At 31.8% G+C, this 22,067-nt stretch overlaps 3 protein-coding genes across 4 annotated transcripts in view; all 3 read right to left on the bottom strand.

Moving 5' to 3' along the window:
- Positions 1 to 1,791: 1,791 nt before the first annotated feature.
- Positions 1,792 to 5,024, bottom strand: LOC110640077 (uncharacterized). Of its 2 annotated transcripts, none has more exons than XM_021791253.2 (4): positions 4,939 to 5,024; positions 3,966 to 4,154; positions 2,748 to 2,881; positions 1,792 to 2,109 (listed from the first exon to the last, which is right to left on the bottom strand). In XM_021791253.2, exons 2-4 carry the CDS (start codon positions 3,977 to 3,979, stop codon positions 1,955 to 1,957), a joined length of 303 nt encoding a protein of 100 aa, XP_021646945.2. In that variant the 5' UTR covers positions 3,980 to 4,154; positions 4,939 to 5,024; the 3' UTR covers positions 1,792 to 1,954. The 2 variants fall into 2 exon arrangements, with proteins under 2 accessions (XP_021646945.2, XP_057995651.1); XM_058139668.1 differs by having other exon boundaries at positions 3,966 to 4,114.
- Positions 5,025 to 7,473: 2,449 nt separating this feature from the next.
- Positions 7,474 to 14,019, bottom strand: LOC131175443 (DNA ligase 4-like). The gene is made up of 5 exons (XM_058139801.1): positions 13,914 to 14,019; positions 11,394 to 11,529; positions 11,110 to 11,271; positions 9,037 to 9,192; positions 7,474 to 8,405 (listed from the first exon to the last, which is right to left on the bottom strand). The coding sequence occupies exons 2-5, from the start codon at positions 11,450 to 11,452 to the stop codon at positions 7,598 to 7,600; spliced, it is 1,185 nt and encodes a 394-aa protein (XP_057995784.1). The 5' UTR covers positions 11,453 to 11,529; positions 13,914 to 14,019; the 3' UTR covers positions 7,474 to 7,597.
- Positions 14,020 to 18,112: 4,093 nt separating this feature from the next.
- Positions 18,113 to 22,067, bottom strand: part of LOC110640066 (DNA ligase 4) — a 31,482-nt gene continuing 27,527 nt past the window's right edge. Inside the window, exons 25-27 of the mRNA XM_021791241.2 lie at positions 21,782 to 21,943; positions 19,723 to 19,878; positions 18,113 to 19,091 (exon numbers count right to left, since the gene is read on the bottom strand). Coding sequence (XP_021646933.2) covers positions 18,284 to 19,091; positions 19,723 to 19,878; positions 21,782 to 21,943 — 1,126 coding nt within the window. The 3' untranslated portion in view covers positions 18,113 to 18,283. The remainder of the gene's footprint in view (positions 19,092 to 19,722; positions 19,879 to 21,781; positions 21,944 to 22,067) is intronic.

Below are 22,067 nucleotides of genomic sequence, written 5' to 3'. Positions count from 1 at the left end.
CTTGAAAAAACTACTTTAACCAAGTAAGTGGCTAAAGGTCATAACTCGGTATTCTGCTTTTGTGTTTGACTTAGCCATTACATCGTGTTTTTTTTATTTTTCAAGATATTATATTATCCTTGGACACAATATCCTCAAGTAATTTATCTAAGTGAGAATTTGCTCAATTTGCATATGAATATTCAACAATTTGAGTATGCTCTAAGTCTTCATACAATAGTTCTTGCAACTCACATCCTATGCCAATCACCTTCCCCATACTCCATTCTTGTACGAGAACAAAATCATCTATAAATGTGAGAGAGCAATTAAGTTGCTTGGTTAACTTACTCATGGAGATCAAATTATATAGATAGTTTCAGTAAATAATATTGAACTTAAAGGAATAAAGGGAAAAGGAAACATCGTTTATTGCATTAATCACGGCATTTTATTAATCGGCTACGATGATAATAGAGATATGAGACACAAGATTAGGAAAAAGATACGTATTATCGTAGATGTGATCAGAAACACCAGAATTAGGGATCCATGGTCCAACAAAGGATTGACTCATACAGGAATAGAGATTACTAGACTAAGAGGCACATGCAAGAGAGAGGGTAACTGCGACGTGGCAATACGGATACGGTAAAATATTGTTTATAGTTAGCTTCAGTCATGGTGGTTGCCTTATCATTCTTCATTTTTTATTCTATTTTTTAAATTAAAAAGAAAATGGAAGAGTGAGATTCTTTATAGTGATAAAGAAGACCTATAGAAACCTAAGGGACCTTGTCGCAGGTGAGGCTGGAAGAGGTCGCCAGACCTAGGCAAGATTGTTGACGACAACTTACTAGAAAATGATAATTTGAAAGCGAGCTCACACGCTAGTGCATAAAAAGTGGTAGAAAGCTTGAATCGACGCATAGGGCTAGTGTTGCCATTTTCTAGTGAGGAGCTTTGAGACAATGGCTTGCTAGCATTTGGCATTGTGGAAGAAGTGAGATTAAACATGCACACATCTATTATTTAGTGTAGATATTTTCAGTTAAAAGAAAAGAAGAAAGAAAGAAAAGAGTTGGGACTTAAACCCTAAATTCTAATTCCATGAAGAAAAAGATAAGGAGAAGAGAATTAATTTGAGAATGAATTACTTGATTACTCTATCAAAAAATGGAGTTTATTTAGCTTTGAAAATACATCAAATTAGGTAATACAATCAATTCCATAATTTATACAGTCAATCTATTCACACACATTCAATATTCTAACGCATTATATATGAGCTTTAGTAAGGATGTCTATCAATTAGTCATTTGAATTGACAAAATTAGTGGTAATATATTATGACTTAAATTTTTGCCTAATGAAATGACAATTCACCTCTATTTGTTTTGTGCTTTCATGAAAAACAATATTGGGGGCGATATGCAATGTTGTTTGATTATGACAAACCAACTTCATGTATTGGAAGTTCCTATATCTCAACTTTTAAAAAAGCTATTTTAACCAAATAAGTTAACAAGTGGCTAAAATCTTTTGCGTTTGACTTAGCCATTACATCCTACTTTTTATTTTTCAAGATATGAGATCTCCTTAGACACAATACCCTAAAGAAATTTATCTAAGTAAGAATATGTCCAATTTGTATATGAATATCCAACAATTTGAGTATGTTTTATGCAGTGACGAAGGCAAGAGTTCAACTGAGGGGGGTCCAATTAAAATACGTAATTTGTAAAAATAATATACATAAACAAGTATAAATTGACAAGAAGATTGCTTAGAAAATATTAATAAACTGTTACAATTAAATTATAATAATCCTTGTCCATTTTTTATTAACTGAAATCTATTCATAATAACTTCATTGTCAATACTTGCACATACATCTCTCTTTCAATGTAAGTCACCAAATAATTATTTAGTAGCTCGTCACCCATTCTATTATGAAGTAAACTTTTAATAACATTCATTGCAGAAAAAGCTCTTTCCACTTGGCTTCAGCAACCGGCAAGATTAATGATAATTTGATTAAAAAAGTATACCAAATGAAAAATAATATGCTTTCTTGTAGCAACCATCTTCCGTGACCTCCGATTCCACTCACTTCAGAAAATTTCTTATCTATACATATATCAAAGACAAAGTTCCTAAGTTAACATTCAAGTTTAATTAGAGCAACTAGAGAAAATTCACGTGAATAAAATTTTGCAAGTTGAATTAATTTGCCCGTATAGAATGCAGAAAATGAGTCCTTAGGATCAAGGCATGCCATACATAAAAGCAAATTTGTATTCACTTCATCAAATCGATTATTAAGTTTTTGAAACTGCATATCAATCACAAAATAAAATAATTCAATATGATAGTGATGAAGATTTGTCATTTCTTCACTTCTATGCCTTTATCTCCCTCTAGTTACATAGACATCCTCTATATCTAATACGGCTATATCATATTTACTACAAAATTCCAATACTTTAGGTAACAAAAATTCCCAACCATTTTCTCTTATCACTTGCAAAAGGCATTTTGAGACTTTGACCAAATTCATAGCATTTACAATATCTTGATCACTCCTCTGTAAAACTTGTGATAACTCATATGTGATTTCCAAAATCTTTTTCATAAGATGCAATACAAAGACAAATTCAAATCGATTCATAATATCTAGCAAATCAATTGCTTCAGCCCTTTTTCTCTAATATAATCAAGAACATCAATGACAAAAGGAAATAAATGCATCAAATTAATAAGCGTACCATAATGAGAACTCCAATGAGTATCTCCCAGTCTCTTCAATGCCATTTCTTGATTTAGACCTTGTCCAATTTTTATTTCACCTTTTGCAATTCCTTCAAATACTTTCTCTATTTGCTTTTCTCGAAGTATATCCCTGCATTTACAAGAACCTCCAATAACATTGACCAAACTAGTAACAGTATTGAAAAAAGAACCTATACTTGAATGCTTTTTAGCAACAGCAACAAGTGTGAGTTAAAGTTGATGAGCAAAACAATGGATATAATAAGCACTAGAATTCTCCTTCAAAATCAAACTTTTAAGGCCATTAAATTCACCTTGCATATTACTAGCTCCATCATAGCCTTGACCTCTCAAACTAGATATACTCAAGCCATAAGTAGAGAGCAAAGACTCAATACCTTTTTTAAGAGATGCTGCACTTGTATTATGGACACGAACAAAACTAATAAATCTTTCAATTACACATCCAAATCCATTAACATATCGTATGACAACTCTTATTTGCTCGTTAACTGATACATCTCGACATTCATCAACTAAAATAGAGAATAAATCATCTCCCAAATCTTTAATGATAGCCTTTGTTGTCTCAGTTGCAGCTACAATAATGATATCTTTTTGAATATCAGGAGATGTAAGTCTAAGATTGTTAGGAGCATTCTTCAACACAACATTATTAATTTCTTCATTACATGAAGCCAGAACTTTTAATAATTCAAGAAAATTTTCTTGATTTACTGAATTTTCAGACTCATCACTCCCCCGAAATCCATCAAGAGATAACAAAGATATATAATTGATGTATTTAACCTACAACGATATTCAATTTTTTATTGTTCTGATTGTTTTGAAAAATAAACTTCAATGTATTGTGCTTGGTTCATCAAATCTTCACAAGCTAACCAACATTTATTATGATCACTATTATGGTCACCTACATGTTCTCTCAATCTTTCTTTCTTTTGCCAATTAGTAAAACCTTCAAATACAAAAGTATTATGACCTCTTTCACTATGCCCAGTTGCAAAAAGATAACAACATAAACAATATGTAGCATCTTTTTCAATACTATATTCCAACCTATATTCCAACCAACTACTGAATTCATCAAACTAAGATGCAATAAATCTTTGTTTTCAAGTTCCATCTACCTTTTAAGGAAATTTATGATAGCGTGGTTGATATGGACCTTTAAGTAAGTTAGCTCTACGTACCTGATTCCTAACATTAGGTGGATAGCTCATTATGTTAGGTCGCAGTCCTGGATCAGAAGGAATGTTTTCTATATCGACCTCAACTTCCTCAACAATCACATGCTTAGGTAGTGCTGGTTGAACTAGTTGATTGATTGAAGATAATAATTCTGCAGTGTTTGATTTTTTTTTTTTTAAATCACTCCATATCTATATAAAAAAAAAGTCAATATTTAAATAAAATTGAGATAGCAATATCAATGCAACTATGAAATAAATTTTATCAAATAAAATATATAAAAGATTTATATAGAAAAGGGATAACAATATCAATGAATAAAATGAGTACTTTTTATTATTAAACTAAAGGACAATGATATTTTATAATTTTTACATTTCTTTTATAGTAAAGATTTCAAGATTGGACATACATTATAAATAATTAATAAAATATCTAGTTAAGTCTTATAATTTTTTGATATATTCATTTTTTTTATTAATTAAATTTTGATTACAATTCAAAACTTCAAATTCATACTTCATCTAATATTTTCTATAAAACAATAACAGATAATATTACTACATCTATTTATCTATACATGTCTAATTTTAAGTATCAACTCGAAATAAAATAACGAATGAAATGATAGATTTTCTAATGCATTATTATCATTTTTTTTATTGCAAATTGCTTAGAAAAAGGGAATTACCCAACTAGAATTGTCAAACAATAATTAACCAATAAAAAGAAAAATTAATAATAATTATAATAAAAAAATCAAATTAATTTTTAGATTTGCTATATATTATTCTATGGCCTCCTTCTTTGATTGATTAATATATATATATATATATATATATATATATATATATATATATATATATATATATATATTAATCAGGGAAAAAATAGATTTTATAAAAAAAACGCAAAAATTAAACAAATAAAAATAAAGATTATAGAGTTAAAGTGGGTTTAAGAGTTAGGATTTACATATAGAGCTAGCCAGATGATCCAAGAAATTGTGGAGTAGAAAGGAGTGAGGTGAGATGAAAGAGAGAAATTGCAAAGAAGATGATCAGAGGAGCGGAGAAATAAGTGATGCAACTGTTTTGAATTCTTTTTAGGGTTTGGAAGTGAAATTACTAATATACCCCCAAACTTTTTAAAAATTTCAAGGGGTCCAGTGCCCCCTTGGTCCAGTGCTGCCTTTGTCCCTGGCTTTATATCTTTATATAAGAGTCGTAATCCTTGTGACTCACGTCCTATGTCAATCATCTATGAATGCGACGAAGCAATTAAGTTACATGGTTAACTATTATATAGACATTTTTAGTAAATAATATTGAAGGGAATAAAGGGAACGGAAACATCCCTTACTCCATTAATCACAGTTTTCTATTGATTGGCTAAAATGATAGTAGAGATAAGGGACACAAGATTAGGAAAAAGATATGTATTACTATAGATGTGGTCAGAAACACTAGAATTAGGGATCCATGGTCCAACAAATGTTTGAATCATACAGGAAAAGAGATTACCAAACTAAGAGGCACTTGCCAGAGGAGAGGGTAACTGCAGTTTGGTATATTGACATGATAAAATATTATTTATAGTTAGCTTCAATCAAGATGGTTGCCTTATCATTCATCATTTTTTATTCTATTTTTTTAAATTAAAAAAGAAAATGAAAGGGTGAGATTCTTTAAAGTGATAAAGAAGACCTAGAAACCCAAGGGACCTTGTTGTAGGTGACAATGCAAAATTGTCGACGACAACTTACCAGAAAATGATCGTTGAAAGTGAGCTTACGCGCTAGTGCATGAGAAGCACCAGAAAGCTTTAATTGACGCATAGGGCTACGTGCTGCCGTTTTCTAGTGACGATTTTTGAGACGGTGTTTTGCCGGCATCTGGCATTGCTAGTGGAAGAGGTGAGAACGTTTACACACCTATTGTTTAGTGTAGATATTTTTAGGTAAAAGAGAAAAGAAAGAAAAGATTAAAAAAAAAAAATATTTTAGAGAATGAAATATTTAATTATTCTATCAAACAATAGAGTTTATATAGTTTTAAAAATATATCAAATTAGGTTATATAATCAATATTCCTACAATCAATTCCACGCGGTCAATTTATTCACACCCATTCAATATTCTAACACAAGTTATATATGAGTTTTAAGTTGCTTGGTTAACTTATGGAGATCAAATTATATAGACATTTTTAATAAATGATATTGAAGTTAACGGAATAAAGGGAAAGGAAACATCCCTTACTCCATAAATCACAGTTTTTTATTGATCGGCTAAAATGATAGTGGAGATAAGGGACATAAGATTCGGAAAAAGATATATGTATTACCGTAGATGTGGTCAGAAAAGGGACCTTGTCGTAGGTGACAAGGAAAAATTGTTTACGGCAACTTACCAGAAAATGATTGTTGAAAGTGAGCTTACGCGCTAGTGCATGAGAAGCACCAGAAAGCTTGAATCGACGCACAGAGCTACGTGCTGCTGTTTTCTAGTGACGAGTTTTGAGAGACTGGTTTGCTGGCATCTGGCGTTGCTAGTGCAAGAGGTGAGAATGTCCACACACCTATTGTTTAGTGTAGAAATTTTTAGGTAAAAGAAAAAAAAAAAAAAAAAAACCCTAGGCTTTAATTTCATTAAGAAAAAGATAAAAAGAAATTTAATTTGGAGAATAAATTACTTGATTATTCTATCGAATAATAAAGTTTATATAATTTTGAAAATACATCAAATTAGGTAATATAATCAAATATTTCTACAATCAATTCCATGCAGTCAATCCATTCACACCCATTCAATATCTAACACAAGTTATATATGAGCTTTAGATCAGCTTGACAGCTAAATAAGCCTAAAAGTTCTAAAAAAAATTATTTTATTTATGTTAAAAAATTAATCGTATTATAACCAACACATCACAAACCTGTCCACAAAATTTAAAACTAATAATCAAATAAATCCGTGACATTATGTCCTTTTTCAGTTTTATTTTATACTTCAAACAATTTTGTTCGGGGTTCCAAATTTTGTTTTACTAATATCCAGTGCATGAATTTAGAGCACACAAAATTGTTGAAATGACATAAAAAGCAAGTACGAACATATTAACCTAGAATAAAATAATTTATTTTAAGAGAGCTACTAAATAAATAAATATTTATTATTTTTTATTTTTGCTTAAAATCATTTTCAATGGTGTTCAATGAGGAGGCCAAAATGAGTTTGTTTCTTTCTTTTTGTCTTTTCTGCTTGGGACCAACCACACGGAAACGGATTTTTGATGAAAGGAAACCTAGTAGTAGTAATCGAAATATAAGTTAATAATACATTAGTTTTTTTTTTAAAAATAGAGAACTGATAAACAAATGAAAAAAAACACTAGGGAGCCTAAGCATAACTCAACTGCTATCTATTTAGGTTCTTCTATTCATGCATAATGTTTAATTGAGCAAATATATGAACTACTAGACAAAGTGCATTACTAAGAACATAGACAATGAGGAAAACACATCTTATCCATAAAATACAACAGCTAGATTTGCCTTCTTTTAAACCTAAATTACAATTACATGCAAAATTGGCAACAAAACAAAATACTCCAGATAAATTACAGCATTCATATCAATCCTTGAACATTTCACCAATAATATCCTTGTAGCTGACTTTCTTTTTCTTTGCAGGCTGTGCAGTAGGATCGACAGGGGGCTTTTCACGATCCAGAATCGGGTTCGTAGTTTCCGCACTCTTCATTCCAAGGCTAGGAATCATGTCAATTAACATGGCATGAACAGGATCAACCATAACTTCTAGTTTCTCTGTGTTTTCTTTCTCCTGTTCATAATGCCTTCCACCGGTTAGGATATCAGGAGCTTCATTAGGCCGTTTGTCTCTTCCATCATGCCTTTCATCAATTTTAACATCAGAAGCTTGCCTTTCATCAATTTTAACATCAGAAGGTTTAGCAATCCATTCTTCCTGTCTATCATCTTCAACAACCTCTTTTTCAGCTATCTCATGCATGTGTGATGATTTTGAATCTGCTTTTCCAGCTTGTTTCATTCCTGGAATTTCCTCGCTAACTTCAGCATGGATTTCATGGGTTTTCCCACTCATTTTGTTCCCTTCTTCATTTGTATCATCATCAAATGAACCACCTTCATCCAATCCAATTTCACATAGTTTAGCAGGCTTTCCGATGCGAGGTCGTGTTCTTCGAGCTTGGCTAACGCCTGTTCCTCTCTTCACACTCTTGCCAACAGGTCTCCCTCTTTTCCTTTTGGCATCCCCCTTGGATGAGACTGATATCCTAGGACATCTAAAAGAAGTTTTGCCGTCTCCTTTTGTTTTGCTGTCTGGAATCGATGGAAGTTTCTGGTTTCCTATGCCATCAAAATTCCAAGAGCCTTCTTCCACATCTGGATCAAATTGGCTAGTCAAGGAAGAAAACAGTATAAAACAATGGTATTAGTCAGGAAATAAAATGTGTATGGTGCAACTATAGTAAAATTTTTAAAAATAAACCTTTGATCATTTATAAGCAAAAGCAATTATTCAATATCTCCAGTAGCACTTGTCAAAAACAAATATAGTTTCAAATAAACTTGGGATCAAAGAAACCATAAATTGAAACCTTTTTTGTTTTGAAGATTTCATTAAGACGAAAAGCTAGCAACATCAACTTCATAAAACTCTTACACGATTTAACTGTAACCAATTGAAACTCGATAGTTACAAAGTGATTCATTGATAATTTCAGAGATCAGCAGTGAAATGAACCAAACTATTGCGCTTGTTTAATTGCACAAATTTACAATTTTTAATTCATTCCCACTGCCACAAGAATGGCACATGATTGCAATGCCTAAAATCAAAAGAAAATAAACAGAAAATAAAAGGATGTATAAACTATTTGTTGGCCTGTTGCTTGACACTCTCACACACACTTAATATTAATTATTTGCACTCTAAACAGCAATGAGATGCAGGATTGACAAATATCAATGCTTCCCATATGCAGCGCATGCACAAAGTTTCCAAACTAAAAGCACATTTGCACTGACCACTCTTCAATATACAACTCTTGCAATCCACAGGGCTTCAAGCTATATGCGTCCTCTAGCAATTTTTTCTGAGTCTCCAAGGAGTTCTCCAACCATTGATATCCGATCACATGCAACCTCTTGTTCTTGAGTAGATATTTCTCCACACCTGTAAAACTATAAAAATAGGAGTACAATTAAGAAAATTCAAGGTTAGTTTACATATTTAATAATAACAATAACTACATTAGCAAGTAAATAAAATTAAAATTTATTGATGAAGAAATAAGAGAACACAATTTCAGAAACAAAATATCATCCACTCAAAGTAAATATGAGTGGTAGTTTTGAGAGAATTGGGAAAGAAAGGAGAGGAAAAGACTTGCAAGAAATAGTCAGGAGCTATACATAATTCAAATATCTACCTAAAATCGGAGTGGGATAAGAAGAAAGGAATAAAGAACAATTTATTCTCTACCATTTAGGTTATGGAAAAAAATGAAAAATCTAAGAAAATGAATGTTCATCTCAGTAAATAAAATAAAAGGTGTTTTATGGAGAGCATAATCCATTAGGGAAGAGAAAATATGAGAAAAATTAATCTCTTCAAACATCTGTTGAAAAAAAAAAAAGTACAAAACCGATCGCTGATTTTAGATTTAACAAAGCAAAAAAGTGCAGAACAGTTCTGATGTGAATAAACAAACTCCAAGAACTTTGATGAATACAATTCCCATCCTAACATACTGCCCATTATGTTACAAGCAATACTTGGTTTGATTATTTTTATGCAAGGTTCTAAAGGAAAACCCATACCCACTTCCTACCTAGGTCTATGTCCTCAAATACCAAATTTCCAAGATCCATAACCACTTCAAACATAGGCTCACATACGACCTCCCACCAACGAGATTGTAATGAAGAACATCAACAATAAGAGCATACAAAAAGGGAAGAAAACAATCCCTAGTCTCAAACCCCATAACCTACAAACAAGATTTTTGTTCCCAATTATCAATAATGGAAAAAATGCATAAAAAGAAAAAAAAAATCCATTTTCTCTATCTGCACAACAAGAGAGAACAAAGCATATTGCACCCATCAAGTCTACATAGCTGTAGAGTTAACTGACGGAATTGCTAAGTTAGTGATGGGCCAATCTTGGACCATACACATGACTAAAGATGCCAACGGCATAAACATCCAACCACAATTTTTGTCCATACCACTCTTAAGCATTAATTTTCAAGCCTGACATTTTAGGGAAAAAGAAAATGATATGCACACATTCCACAAATAAAATGAAAATAGAATGGCAAATTGCAACACACCATCAAACCCAACACCCCTATCAACATCACTTATAGGTAGGAAATAGTGAGCTGGTTAGACCCAACTATAACGAAAATAACTACTTGGTCCTTGTATTTTAAAAAATACATTAGTTAGTCCCCGTTACTCTTTAGTCCCTTTGTCCAGTTTTAATTAAGTTTTCTGTTAATCAATACATTCAAAGGAGAAAAATTATCGTTATGGGTACTAAATAGTTTAAGACTTAGAAAATAGAAAAATTATATAGTTTTGTTTTTCAAATTATAGAGACTGAATGAAATTCAAACAAGCAACTTAATCTAAAATTGAATTATAAATTTTTAAGACATTTTGGACTTTTCATGCTTCACTAACACCTAAAATAACTGGGGGGACTAAAGAGTAAACAAAACAAAAATACATGGACTAATTAGTGTATTTTTCAAAATAGGAGGATCAAGCAATTAGTTTCGTTAAAATAGATGACTAAATATTAATTTTCTCTAATAATAATTTATCCAAATGCTTAGACTACTTAACCTTACAACCCTTCTAAGAACCAATTTATAATGTACAACATATGAAAAGTAAAAATAATAATGAAATCAGCCTAGAATGATTAATTTAGAAGTCAGTTCAGCATTGTATCCTTTGCTGCCACATTACATTCAGAAGTAAGCACAAAAACTTGCATGACGTAAGCATAAAAACTTGTATGAACAGAAGGCATAATTTATCAAAAACTGTATCATGCAGCAGAATGTAAAATGATATTTGGAGTACCTCTTTATAAGAGTATCAAAATCCACTTTGGATCCTGGAACAGTCAGGACCACCATATGGGTAGCATTAGCAAGATTATTGCTGACTTGGCCACCACCCATAAGAACTTCAAGCTTCCATCTCCTCAGTTTAAGTCCCATAATGGATTCCCAATCAGGTGTTCTTAAAGAAATAGTGAATTCACCACAAAGTAATTAATTATCTATAAAATGATTAAAACCACAAAAAGTTGGTTCATTCAAAGGATATAGAATATTAATCTGAAGCCATGATAGATAGGAGACCTTACAGAGACAGTGTTGAAAGGTAGAAGTACATAGAGCAGCCATGAAAGCGAGACCATTTATCCTTTGGACAGTACTTTCTCTTAAAATATTCAATTCTGTTGGCATCTTCTGAAGTATTTATGCTGTCTAGAAGCTGGAAAAATGAAATGGTATAACTTCAATTTCTTGCATTTGCCCTCAAAATTTGCTGTGTGCATCATCCAAATTCCAATATACTAAAGAATCAGTGCTTCCTAGGGATTATAAAAAAAATCCAAAAGAAAATTAAAACCTGGTCAAAATGAAAATCCAAACCTAGAATATAGGAAAACCAAATTGATTAGTTCAGTTCTTTTTTTTTTTTTTGAGTTTTTATTTTACTTCATACTTTATTATTTTTGGGTTCTCATTTGGTTTTGGTGCTTCCATTTAGGAGACTGATAATTAATCAAACCGACCAATATATGTAGCGAACAGGTACAGATATGTAACCAGTTTGCATGTGGTGAAATGGATAGGTTGTTTGCCTTAGCAGCTATCCACACAAGTTCTAGTCCAGCAAAATGATTGTTCAAACATTTTTCTCCTTTATTCTGATGACTTATTATCCTTCACTACTATTGTTATATTATATTATATGTCTGTATTTTAAAGGAAAAGGTTATATTATTTATATTCATTTGCAAGGAAAATTGTAGCCCATCTGCTATTTACTATCTATCCATGAACTTCTTCACAATTACTTTTTCACAATCTATATCTAGTAACTCAACTTCTTCCATTCTCATCTCCCATCTTTATACGAGTAAAGCAAGAATACTCCAACAAGGAAAGGAGGAAGGAAGACAAGATTAAAAAATTGCCCAGAGAAAAACAGCAGAGATAAAGTAGGAATTAACAAAAAAAATGTGCATAAAGTAGATAGAAAAAGAAAGAAGTGAGATTTAAAAAACCAGAAAAGTTCATCAATGGTAGGACTAGTATTATATTAAAAAATGGAAACATTAAAAGTTGGAGAGACTGAATCAAAAAAGAGGATAAAAGGAAAAAAAAAAAAAAGGGGTAATTAGAAAGGACCAATAGTGCCAAAAAAAAAATTAACATTGATTTGACTCCTAAAACTAAATTTTCTGATTGCTATCTAATCAGCATTAAATTTTCTGCATCTAAAACAACCTTATAGGTAGCTTTGATGTAACAGTAAAGTTACTCCATTTGTGACCTAGAAATTCAAGCCACAAAAACAGCCCATCTGCAAAGCAAGGTAAGGCTGGATGCATCAACGCTATCCAGAGCCCACACTGGATCACCTTTTTTTCTTATAAAAGCTTTCATTTCTGACCATTAGATAATCATTTTGTTAATGACAATCAGTTGGTCCATTCTCCATCCAAGAAAAATGGGACCTAAAACCAAGTGTTATGTGAGGCACATGATTCAAGCACTTGGAGCTTGGCACTGGGCACAATCAAGTCCAAAAAGCAACCACTTATATGAAGGCATCTCACATAGAAGGTTTATGGCACTACAGCACCTTGCTGAACACAATCATCTAGCTTTATGCCCTGAGCACTTTTGACAACATTGCATAACAAATGATTGTGGCCAAAGAAACTATTCCATTTTGCTTAGACAAACAGAGAAATTGATGAAGCTAGTAATCATGATGAATACGAAGGGAATTAACATTGTCTACATCATAGGAGAGAAAAAAGTAAAGAGAATGCAAAATACAAGCAATAAACTATGATATATGGGGAAGAAGAGTATAGAAATTGAATGAGAATTATAGTTGATACTAGCCTGAAAGATGAAGCGGAATGAGTGAATAGAAAAAAAGAAAGGATTAAGTTAGTCCTTGGAGTTACGTACACTTGAGAAGTTAGATTGGATGAAGATAGTATGCTACAAGAAAGGGAAGAAAGGAATAGAAGGGAAAGAACCATGAAGAGATACATCTTTATTCTCATTATATCTAGAAAATAAAACATTACATATTTATATACAAATCTCCTATAATTACTCTACTTAATTAGGAATATAAATCCTATATTAAATAGGAATATAAATTCATATTGATTTTCCACAACCTATAATTTTATTTTGTATTCTCAAACTCATTCACCTATTCCCTTGTCCATAGTCTAGTTGGATATTCATGTTCTGCTTTTCTGTGTGGCTGAATGATTTGAAAACCTATAGATGTGCTTGATTTAAATGAGATTTTTTCTAACACCCAAGAGGCAAAACAATAATTCAAAAGGTACCATTTTGGTTGAAAAATAATAACTGATAGACTGAACCAGAACCAATGGTTAACCACAGGCTCAGATAACAACTTATTTCATTTCATTCCAGAAAATTAGTTAACCAACCATTTCATTCTTGTCCAGAAAATTTGCTCACTGTTCAATTACCATAACTTTGAGCTATATTTTTCAGAAATCTATTTTTTCCTACTATGGTTTTGATATGTAATAAGCCAATTGATAAACCAAATATGTGTTGACAACAGAAAATGCTAGAATGTAAATATACCTGTTTGATATCTGCAAGATCTACCTCCCAGTAGTAAGAATCAGAAAATTCATCAATTTCTTCCTGTAACTTCTTCTTTGAAGAGTCAGAAAGGAAGAGGAAGTGCCTTCAAAAGTATATTTGCAGTCAAAAACACTCACTGTACCATCCAATTAATAATGTGCACGTGTGTAAGCTTAAAAAACGATAAATTAAATGAAAGCAGAACCAACTTTGGCTGTAAAGGAAGGAGCTTCTTTTGTGAACAACAATCCAATACCCAAGAGCAATGAATAATATCTCCATGACGCTTTCCTGCCTGATATTTAATCCCTGAGAAAGAGACTCCTTTTAATCATACAGTTCCACTAACAAAAGTTGTGTTTGAGTGAATGTAAGTAGTAAGATTATGTGTACATGCATGAGAGAGAGAGAGAGAGAGAGAGAGAGAGACCCTTGCTTTCAGCTGCTACACAGTGAGTAACTGATTTATTTAAATTCATTGAGAAAGTTCCCCCATTCTCAGCAACCATTTTGTGCAAGGACTCGAGAGAATGGGTAGGAGGCACATTAATAAAGTCTGAAATTGCTAAGGAAATTGGTAATGGACTGGAAAAAAATGCAAAATAAAATAGTACTGCATTAAAAATCTTAAAACTATAATTGATGTATTTAACCTACAACGATATTCAATTTTTTATTATTCTGATTGTTTTGAAAAATAAACTTCAATGTGTTGAGCTTGGTTCATCAAATCTTCACAAGCTAACCAACATTTATTATGATCACTATTATGGTCACCTACATGTTCTCTCAATCTTTCTTTCTTTTGCCAATTAGTAAAACCTTCAGATACAAAAGCATTATGACCTCTTTCACTATGCCCAGTTGGAAAAAGATAACAACATAAACAATATGCAGCATCTTTTTCAATACTATATTCCAATCAACTACTGAATTCATCAAACTAAGATGCAATCAATCTTTGTTTTCAAGTTTCATCTACCTTTTAAGGAAATTTATGATAGCGTAGTTGACATGGACCTTTAAGTAAGTTAGCTATACGTACCTGATTCCTAACATCAGGTGGATAGCTCATTATGTTAGGTCGCAGTCCTGGATCAGAATGAATGTTTTCTATATAGACCTCAACTTCCTCAACAATCACCTGCTTAGGTAGTGCTGGTTGAACCGGTTTGATTGATTGATGATAATAATTCTGCAGTATTTGATTTTCTTTTTAAAAATCACTCCATATCTATAAAAAAAAAAGTCAATATTTAAATAAAATTGAGATAACAATATCAATGCAACTATGAAATAAATTTTGTCAAATAAAATATGTAAAAGATTTATATAGAAAAGGGATAACAATATCAATGAATACAATGACTACTTTTTATTATTAAACTAAAGGACAAGGATATTTTACAATTTTTACATTTTTTTTATAGTAAAATTTCAAGATTGGACATACATTATAAATAATTAATGAAATATCTAGTTAAGTCTTATAATTTCTTTGATATATTCATTTTTTTATTAATTAAATTTTGATTACAATTCAAAACTTCAAATTCATACTTTATCTAATATTTTCTATACAATAATAGCAGATAATATTAATACATCTATTTATCTATACATGTCTAATTTTAAGTATCAACTCATAACAAAATAACGAATGAAATGATAGATTTTCTAATACATTATTATCATTTTTTTTAATTGCAAATTGCTTAGAAAAAGGGAATTACCCAACTAGAATTGTCAAACAATAATTAACCAATAGAAAGAAAAATTAATAATAATTATAACAAAAAAATCAAATCAATTTTTAGATTTGCTATATATTATTCTATGGCCTCCTTCTTTGATTGATTATACAAATATATATATATATATATATATATATATATATATATATATATATATATAAGGGAAAAAAAAGATTTTATCCAAAAAAAACACAAAAATTAAACAAATAAAAATAAAAATTATAGAGTTAAAGTGGGTTTAAGAGTTAGGACTTACATATAGAGCTAGCCAGATGATTCAAGAAATTGTGGAGTAGAAAGAAGTGAGGTGAGGTGAAAGAAAGAAATTGCAAAAAATATGATTTCCTTTGTCGACAGAAGAGCAGAGAAATAAGTGATGTAGCTGTTTTGAATTTTTTTTAGGGTTCGGAAGTTAAATTACTAATATACCGCCAACCTTTTTAAAAATTTTAAGGGGGCTCAATGCCCCCTGATCCAGTGCTGCCTCTATCCCTGGCTTTATATCTTTATATAAGAGTCCTTATCCTTGTGACTCACGTCCTATGCCAATCACCTTCCCCATACTCCGCTCCTGTGCAAGAACAAAATGATCTATGAATGTGAAGAAGCAATTAAGTTGCATGGTTAACTATTATATAGACATTTTTAGTAAATAATATTGAAGGGAATAAAGGGAACGGAAACATCCCTTACTCCATTAATCACAGTTTTCTATTGATTGGCTAAAATGATAGTAGAGATAAGGGACACAAGATTAGGAAAAAGATATGTATTACTATAGATGTGGTCAGAAACACTAGAATTAGGGATCCATGGTCCAACAAATGTTTGAATCATACAGGAAAAGAGATTACCAAACTAAGAGGCACTTGCCAGAGGAGAGGGTAACTGCAGTTTGGTATATTGACATGATAAAATATTATTTATAGTTGGCTTCAATCAAAATGGTTGCCTTATCATTCATCATTTTTTATTCTATTTTTTTAAATTAAAAAAGAAAATGAAAGGGTGAGATTCTTTAAAGTGATAAAGAAGACCTAGAAACCCAAGGGACCTTGTTGTAGGTGACAATGCAAAATTGTCGACGACAACTTACCAGAAAATGATCGTTGAAAGTGAGCTTACGCGCTAGTGCATGAGAAGCACCAGAAAGCTTTAATTGACGCATAGGGCTACGTGCTGCCGTTTTCTAGTGACAAGCTTTGAGACAGTGATTTGCCGGCATCTGGCATTGCTAGTGGAAGAGGTGTGTAACCTATTGTTTAGTGTAGATATTTTTAGGTAAAAGAGAAAAGAAAGAAAAGATAAAAAAAAAATTATTTTAGAGAATGAATTATTTAATTATTCTATCAAACAATAGAGTTTATATAGTTTTAAAAATATATCAAATTAGGTTATATAATCAATATTCCTACAATCAATTCCACGCGGTCAATTTATTCACATCCATTCAATATTCTAACACAAGTTATATATGAGTTTTAAGTTGCTTGGTTAACTTATGGAGATCAAATTATATAGACATTTTTAATAAATGATATTGAAGTTAACGGAATAAAGGGAAAGGAAACATCCCTTACTCCATTAATCACAGTTTTTTATTGATCGGCTAAAATGATAGTGGAGATAAGGGACATAAGATTAGGAAAAAGATATATGTATTACCGTAGATGTGGTCAGAAAAGGGACCTTGTCGTAGGTGACAAGGCAAAATTGTCGACGGCAACTTACCAGAAAATGATTGTTGAAAGTGAGCTTACGCGCTAGTGCATGAGAAGCACCAGAAAGCTTGAATCGACGCAGAGAGCTACGTGCTGCTCTTTTCTAGTGACGAGTTTTGAGACACTGGTTCGCTGGCATCAGGCGTTGCTAGTGGAAGAGGTGAGAATGTTCACACGCCTATTGTTTAGTGCAGAAATTTTTTGGTAAAAGAGAAGAAGAAAGAAAGAAAAGAACGCTAGGCTTTAATTTCATTAAGAAAAAGATAAAAAGAAAATTAATTTGGAGAATGAATTACTTGATTATTCTATCAAATAATAGAGTTTATATAATTTTGAAAATTCATCAAATTAAGTAATATAATCAATATTTCTACAATCAATTCCACGCGGTCAATCTATTCACACCCATTCAATATTCTAACACAAGTTATATATGAGCTTTAGATCAGCTTGACAGCTAAATAAGCCTAAAAGTCCTAAAAAAAATTATTTTATTTATCTTAAAAAATTAATCGTATTATAACCAACACATCACAAACCTATCCACAAAATTTACAACTAATAATCAAATAAATCCGTGACATTATGTCCTTTTTCAGTTTTATTTTATACTTACAAACAATTTTGTTCGGGGTTACAAATTTTGTTTTACTAATATCCAGTACATGAATTTAGAGCACACAAAATTGTTGAAATGACATAAACAGCTAGTGTGAACATATTAACCAGGAAGTACTAGACAAAGTGCATTACTAAGAATATAGACATTGAGGAAAACACATTTTATCCATAAAATACAACAGCTAGATTTGCCTTCTTTTAAACCTTAATTACAATTACATGCAAAATTGGCAACAAAACAAAATACTCCAGATAAATTACAGCATTCATATCAATCCTTGAACATTTCACCAACAATATCCTTGTAGCTGACTTTCTTTTTCTTAGCAGGCTGTGGAGTAGGATCGACAGGGGGCTTTTCACGATCCAGAATCGGGTTCGTAGTTTCCGCACTCTTCATTCCAAGGCTAGGAATCATGTCAATTAACATGGCATGAACAGGATCAACCATAACTTCTAGTTTCTCTGCGTTTTCTTTCTCCTGCTCATAATGCCTTCCACCGGTTAGAATATCGGGAGCTTCATTAGGCCGTTTGTCTCTTCCATCATGCCTTTCATCAATTTTAACATCAGAAGCTTGCCTGTCATCAATTTTAACATCAGAAGCTTTATCAATCCATTCTTCCTGTCTATCATCTTCAACAACCTCTTTCGCAGCTATCTCTTGCATGTGTGATGATTTTGAATCTGCTTTTCCAGCTTGTTTCATTTCTGGAATTTCCTCGCGAACTTCAGCATGGATTTCATCATTTTTCCCACTCATTTTGTTCCCTTCTTCATTTGTATCATCATTAAATGAACCACCTTCATCCGATCCAATTTCGAATAGTTTAGCAGGCTTTCCGATGCGAGGTCGTGTTCTTCGAGCTTGGCTAACGCCTGTTACTCTCTTCACACTCTTGCCAACAGGTCTCCCTCTTTTCCTTTTGGCATCCCCCTTGGATGAGACTGATATCCTAGGACATTTAAAAGAAGTTTTGCCGTCTCCTTTTGTTTTGCTGTCTGGAATCGATGGAAGTTTCTGGTTTCCTATGTCATCAAAATTCCAAGAGCCTTCTTCCACATCTGGATCAAATTGGCTAGTCAAGAAAGAAAACAGTATAAAACAATAGTATTAGTTAGAAAATAAAATGTTTATGGTGCAACTATAGTAAAATTTTTAAAAATAAACCTTTGATCATTTATAAGCAAAAGCAATTATTCAATATCTCCAGTAGCACTTGTCAAAAACAAATATAGTTTCAAATAAACTTGGGATCAAAGAAACCATAAATTGAAACCTTTTTTGTTTTGAAGATTTCATTAAGATGAAAAGCTAGCAACATCAACTTCATAAAACTCTTACACGATTTAACTGTAACCAATTGAAACTCGATAGTTACAAAGTGATTCATTGATAATTTCAGAGATCAGCAGTGAAATGAACCCAACTATTGCGCTTGTTTAATTGCACAAATTTACAATTTTTAATTCATTCCCACTGCCACAAGAATGGCACATGATTGCAATGCCTGAAATCAAAAGAAAATAAACAGAAAATAAAAGGATGTATAAACTATTTGTTGGCCTGTTGCTTGACACTCTCACACACACTTAATATTAATTATTTGCACTCTCAACAGCAATGAGATGCAGGATTGACAAATACCAATGCTTCCCATATGTAGCGCATGCACAAATTTTCCAAACTAAAAGCACATTTGCACTAACCACTCTTCAATATTCAACTCTTGCAATCCACAGGGCTTCAAGCTATATGTGTCCTCTTGCAATTTTTTCTGAGTCTCCAAGGAGTTCTCCAACCATTGATATCCGATCACATGCAACCTCTTGTTCACGAGTAGATATTTCTCCACACCTGTAAAACTATAAAAATAGGAGTACAATTAAGAAAATTCCAGGTTAGTTTACATATTTAATAATAACAATAACTATATTAGCAAGTAAATAAAATTAAAATTTATTGATGAAGAAATAAGAGAACACAATTTCAGAAACAAAATATCATCCACTCAAAGTAAATATGGGTGGTAGTTTTGAGAGAATTGGGAAAGAAAGGAGAGGAAAAGACTTGCAAGAAATAGTCAGGAGCTATACATAATTCAAATATCTACCTAAAATCGGAGTGGGATAAGAAGAAAGGAATAAAGAACAATTTATTCTCTACCATTTAGGTTATGGAAAAAAATGAAAAATCTAAGAAAATGAATGTTCATCTCAGTAAATAAAATAAAAGGTGTTTTATGGAGAGCATAATCCATTAGGGAAGAGAAAATATGAGAAAAATTAATCTCTTCAAACATCTGTTGAAAAAAAAAAAGTACAAAACCGATCGCTGATTTTAGATTTAACAAAGCAAAAAAGTGCAGAACACTTCTGATGTGAATAAACAAACTCCAAGAACTTTGATGAATACAATTCCCATCCTAACATACTGCCCATTATGTTACAAGCAATACTTGGTTTGATTATTTTTATGCAAGGTTCTAAAGGAAAACCCATACCCACTTCCTACCTAGGTCTATGTCCTCAAATACCAAATTTCCAAGATCCATAACCACTTCAAACATAGGCTCACATACGACCTCCCACCAACGAGATTGTAATGAAGAACATCAACAATAAGAGCATACAAAAAGGGAAGAAAACAATCCCTAGTCTCAAACCCCATAACCTACAAACAAGATTTTTGTTCCCAATTATCAATAATGGAAAAAATGCATAAAAAGAAAAAAAAAAATCCATTTTCTCTATCTGCACAACAAGAGGGAACAAAGCATATTGCACCCATCAAGTCTAGACATAGCTGTAGAGTTAACTGACGGAATTGCTAAGTTAGTGATGGGCCAATCTTGGACCATACACATGACTAAAGATGCCAACGGCATAAACATCCAACCACAATTTTTGTCCATACCACTCTTAAGCATTAATTTTCAAGCCTGACATTTTAGGGAAAAAGAAAATGATATGCACACATTCCACAAATAAAATGAAAATAGAATGGCAAATTGCAACACACCATCAAACCCAACACCCCTATCAACATCACTTATACGTAGGAAATAGTGAGCTGGTTAGACCCAACTATAACGAAAATAACTACTTGGTCCTTGTATTTTAAAAAATACATTAGTTAGTCCCCGTTACTCTTTAGTCCCTTTGTCCAGTTTTAATTAAGTTTTCTGTTAATCAATACATTCAAAGGAGAAAAATTATCGTTATGGGTACTAAATAGTTTAAGACTTATATAGTTTTGTTTTTCAAATTATAGAGACTGAATGAAATTCAAACAAGCAACTTAATCTAAAATTGAATTATAAATTTTTAAGACATTTTGGACTTTTCATGCTTCACTAACACCTAAAATAACCGGGGGGACTAAAGAGTAAACAAAACAAAAATACATGGACTAATTAGTGTATTTTTCAAAATAGGAGGATCAAGCAATTAGTTTCGTTAAAATAGATGACTAAATATTAATTTTCTCTAATAATAATTTATCCAAATGCTTAGACTACTTAACCTTACAACCCTTCTAAGAACCAATTTATAATGTACAACATATGAAAAGTAAAAATAATAGTGAAATCAGCCTAGAATGATTAATTTAGAAGTCAGTTCAGCATTGTATTCTTTGCTGCCACATTACATTCAGAAGTAAGCACAAAAACTTGCATGACGTAAGCATAAAAACTTGTATGAACAGAAGGCATAATTTATCAAAAACTGTATCATGCAGCAGAATGTAAAATGATATTTGGAGTACCTCTTTATAAGAGTATCAAAATCCAGTTTGGATCCTGGAACAGTCAGGACCACCATATGGGTAGCATTAGCAAGATTATTGCTGACTTGGCCACCACCCATAAGAACTTCAAGCTTCAACCTCCTCAGTTTAAGTCCCATAAGGGATTCCCAATCAGGTGTTCTTAAAGAAATAGTGAATTCACCACAAAGTAATTAATTATCCATAAAATGATTAAAACCACAAAAAGTTGGTTCATTCAAAGGATATAGAACATTAATCTGAAGCCATGATAGATAGGAGACCT

Source organism: Hevea brasiliensis, chromosome 17, assembly GCF_030052815.1.
Source record: "Hevea brasiliensis isolate MT/VB/25A 57/8 chromosome 17, ASM3005281v1, whole genome shotgun sequence".
Lineage (NCBI taxonomy): Eukaryota > Viridiplantae > Streptophyta > Magnoliopsida > Malpighiales > Euphorbiaceae > Hevea > Hevea brasiliensis.
This window is presented reverse-complemented; position numbering and strand designations above follow the sequence as displayed.

Excerpts from the sequence above, each read along its gene's own strand:
- LOC110640077 (XM_021791253.2), bottom strand. Across the intron at positions 2,110-2,747 it reads TCATTGGAGTTCTCATTATG|ATAAGAAATTTTCTGAAGTG; the intron begins GTACGCTTATTA and ends ATATATGTATAG.
- LOC131175443 (XM_058139801.1), bottom strand. The coding sequence starts at position 11,452 with ATGGTCTCGCTTTCATGGCTGCTCTATGTACTTCTACCTTTCAACACT. Across the intron at positions 11,272-11,393 it reads TTCAACACTGTCTCTGTAAG|AACACCTGATTGGGAATCCA; the intron begins GTCTCCTATCTA and ends TATTTCTTTAAG. Across the intron at positions 9,193-11,109 it reads TTTGATACTCTTATAAAGAG|TTTTACAGGTGTGGAGAAAT; the intron begins GTACTCCAAATA and ends CTATTTTTATAG.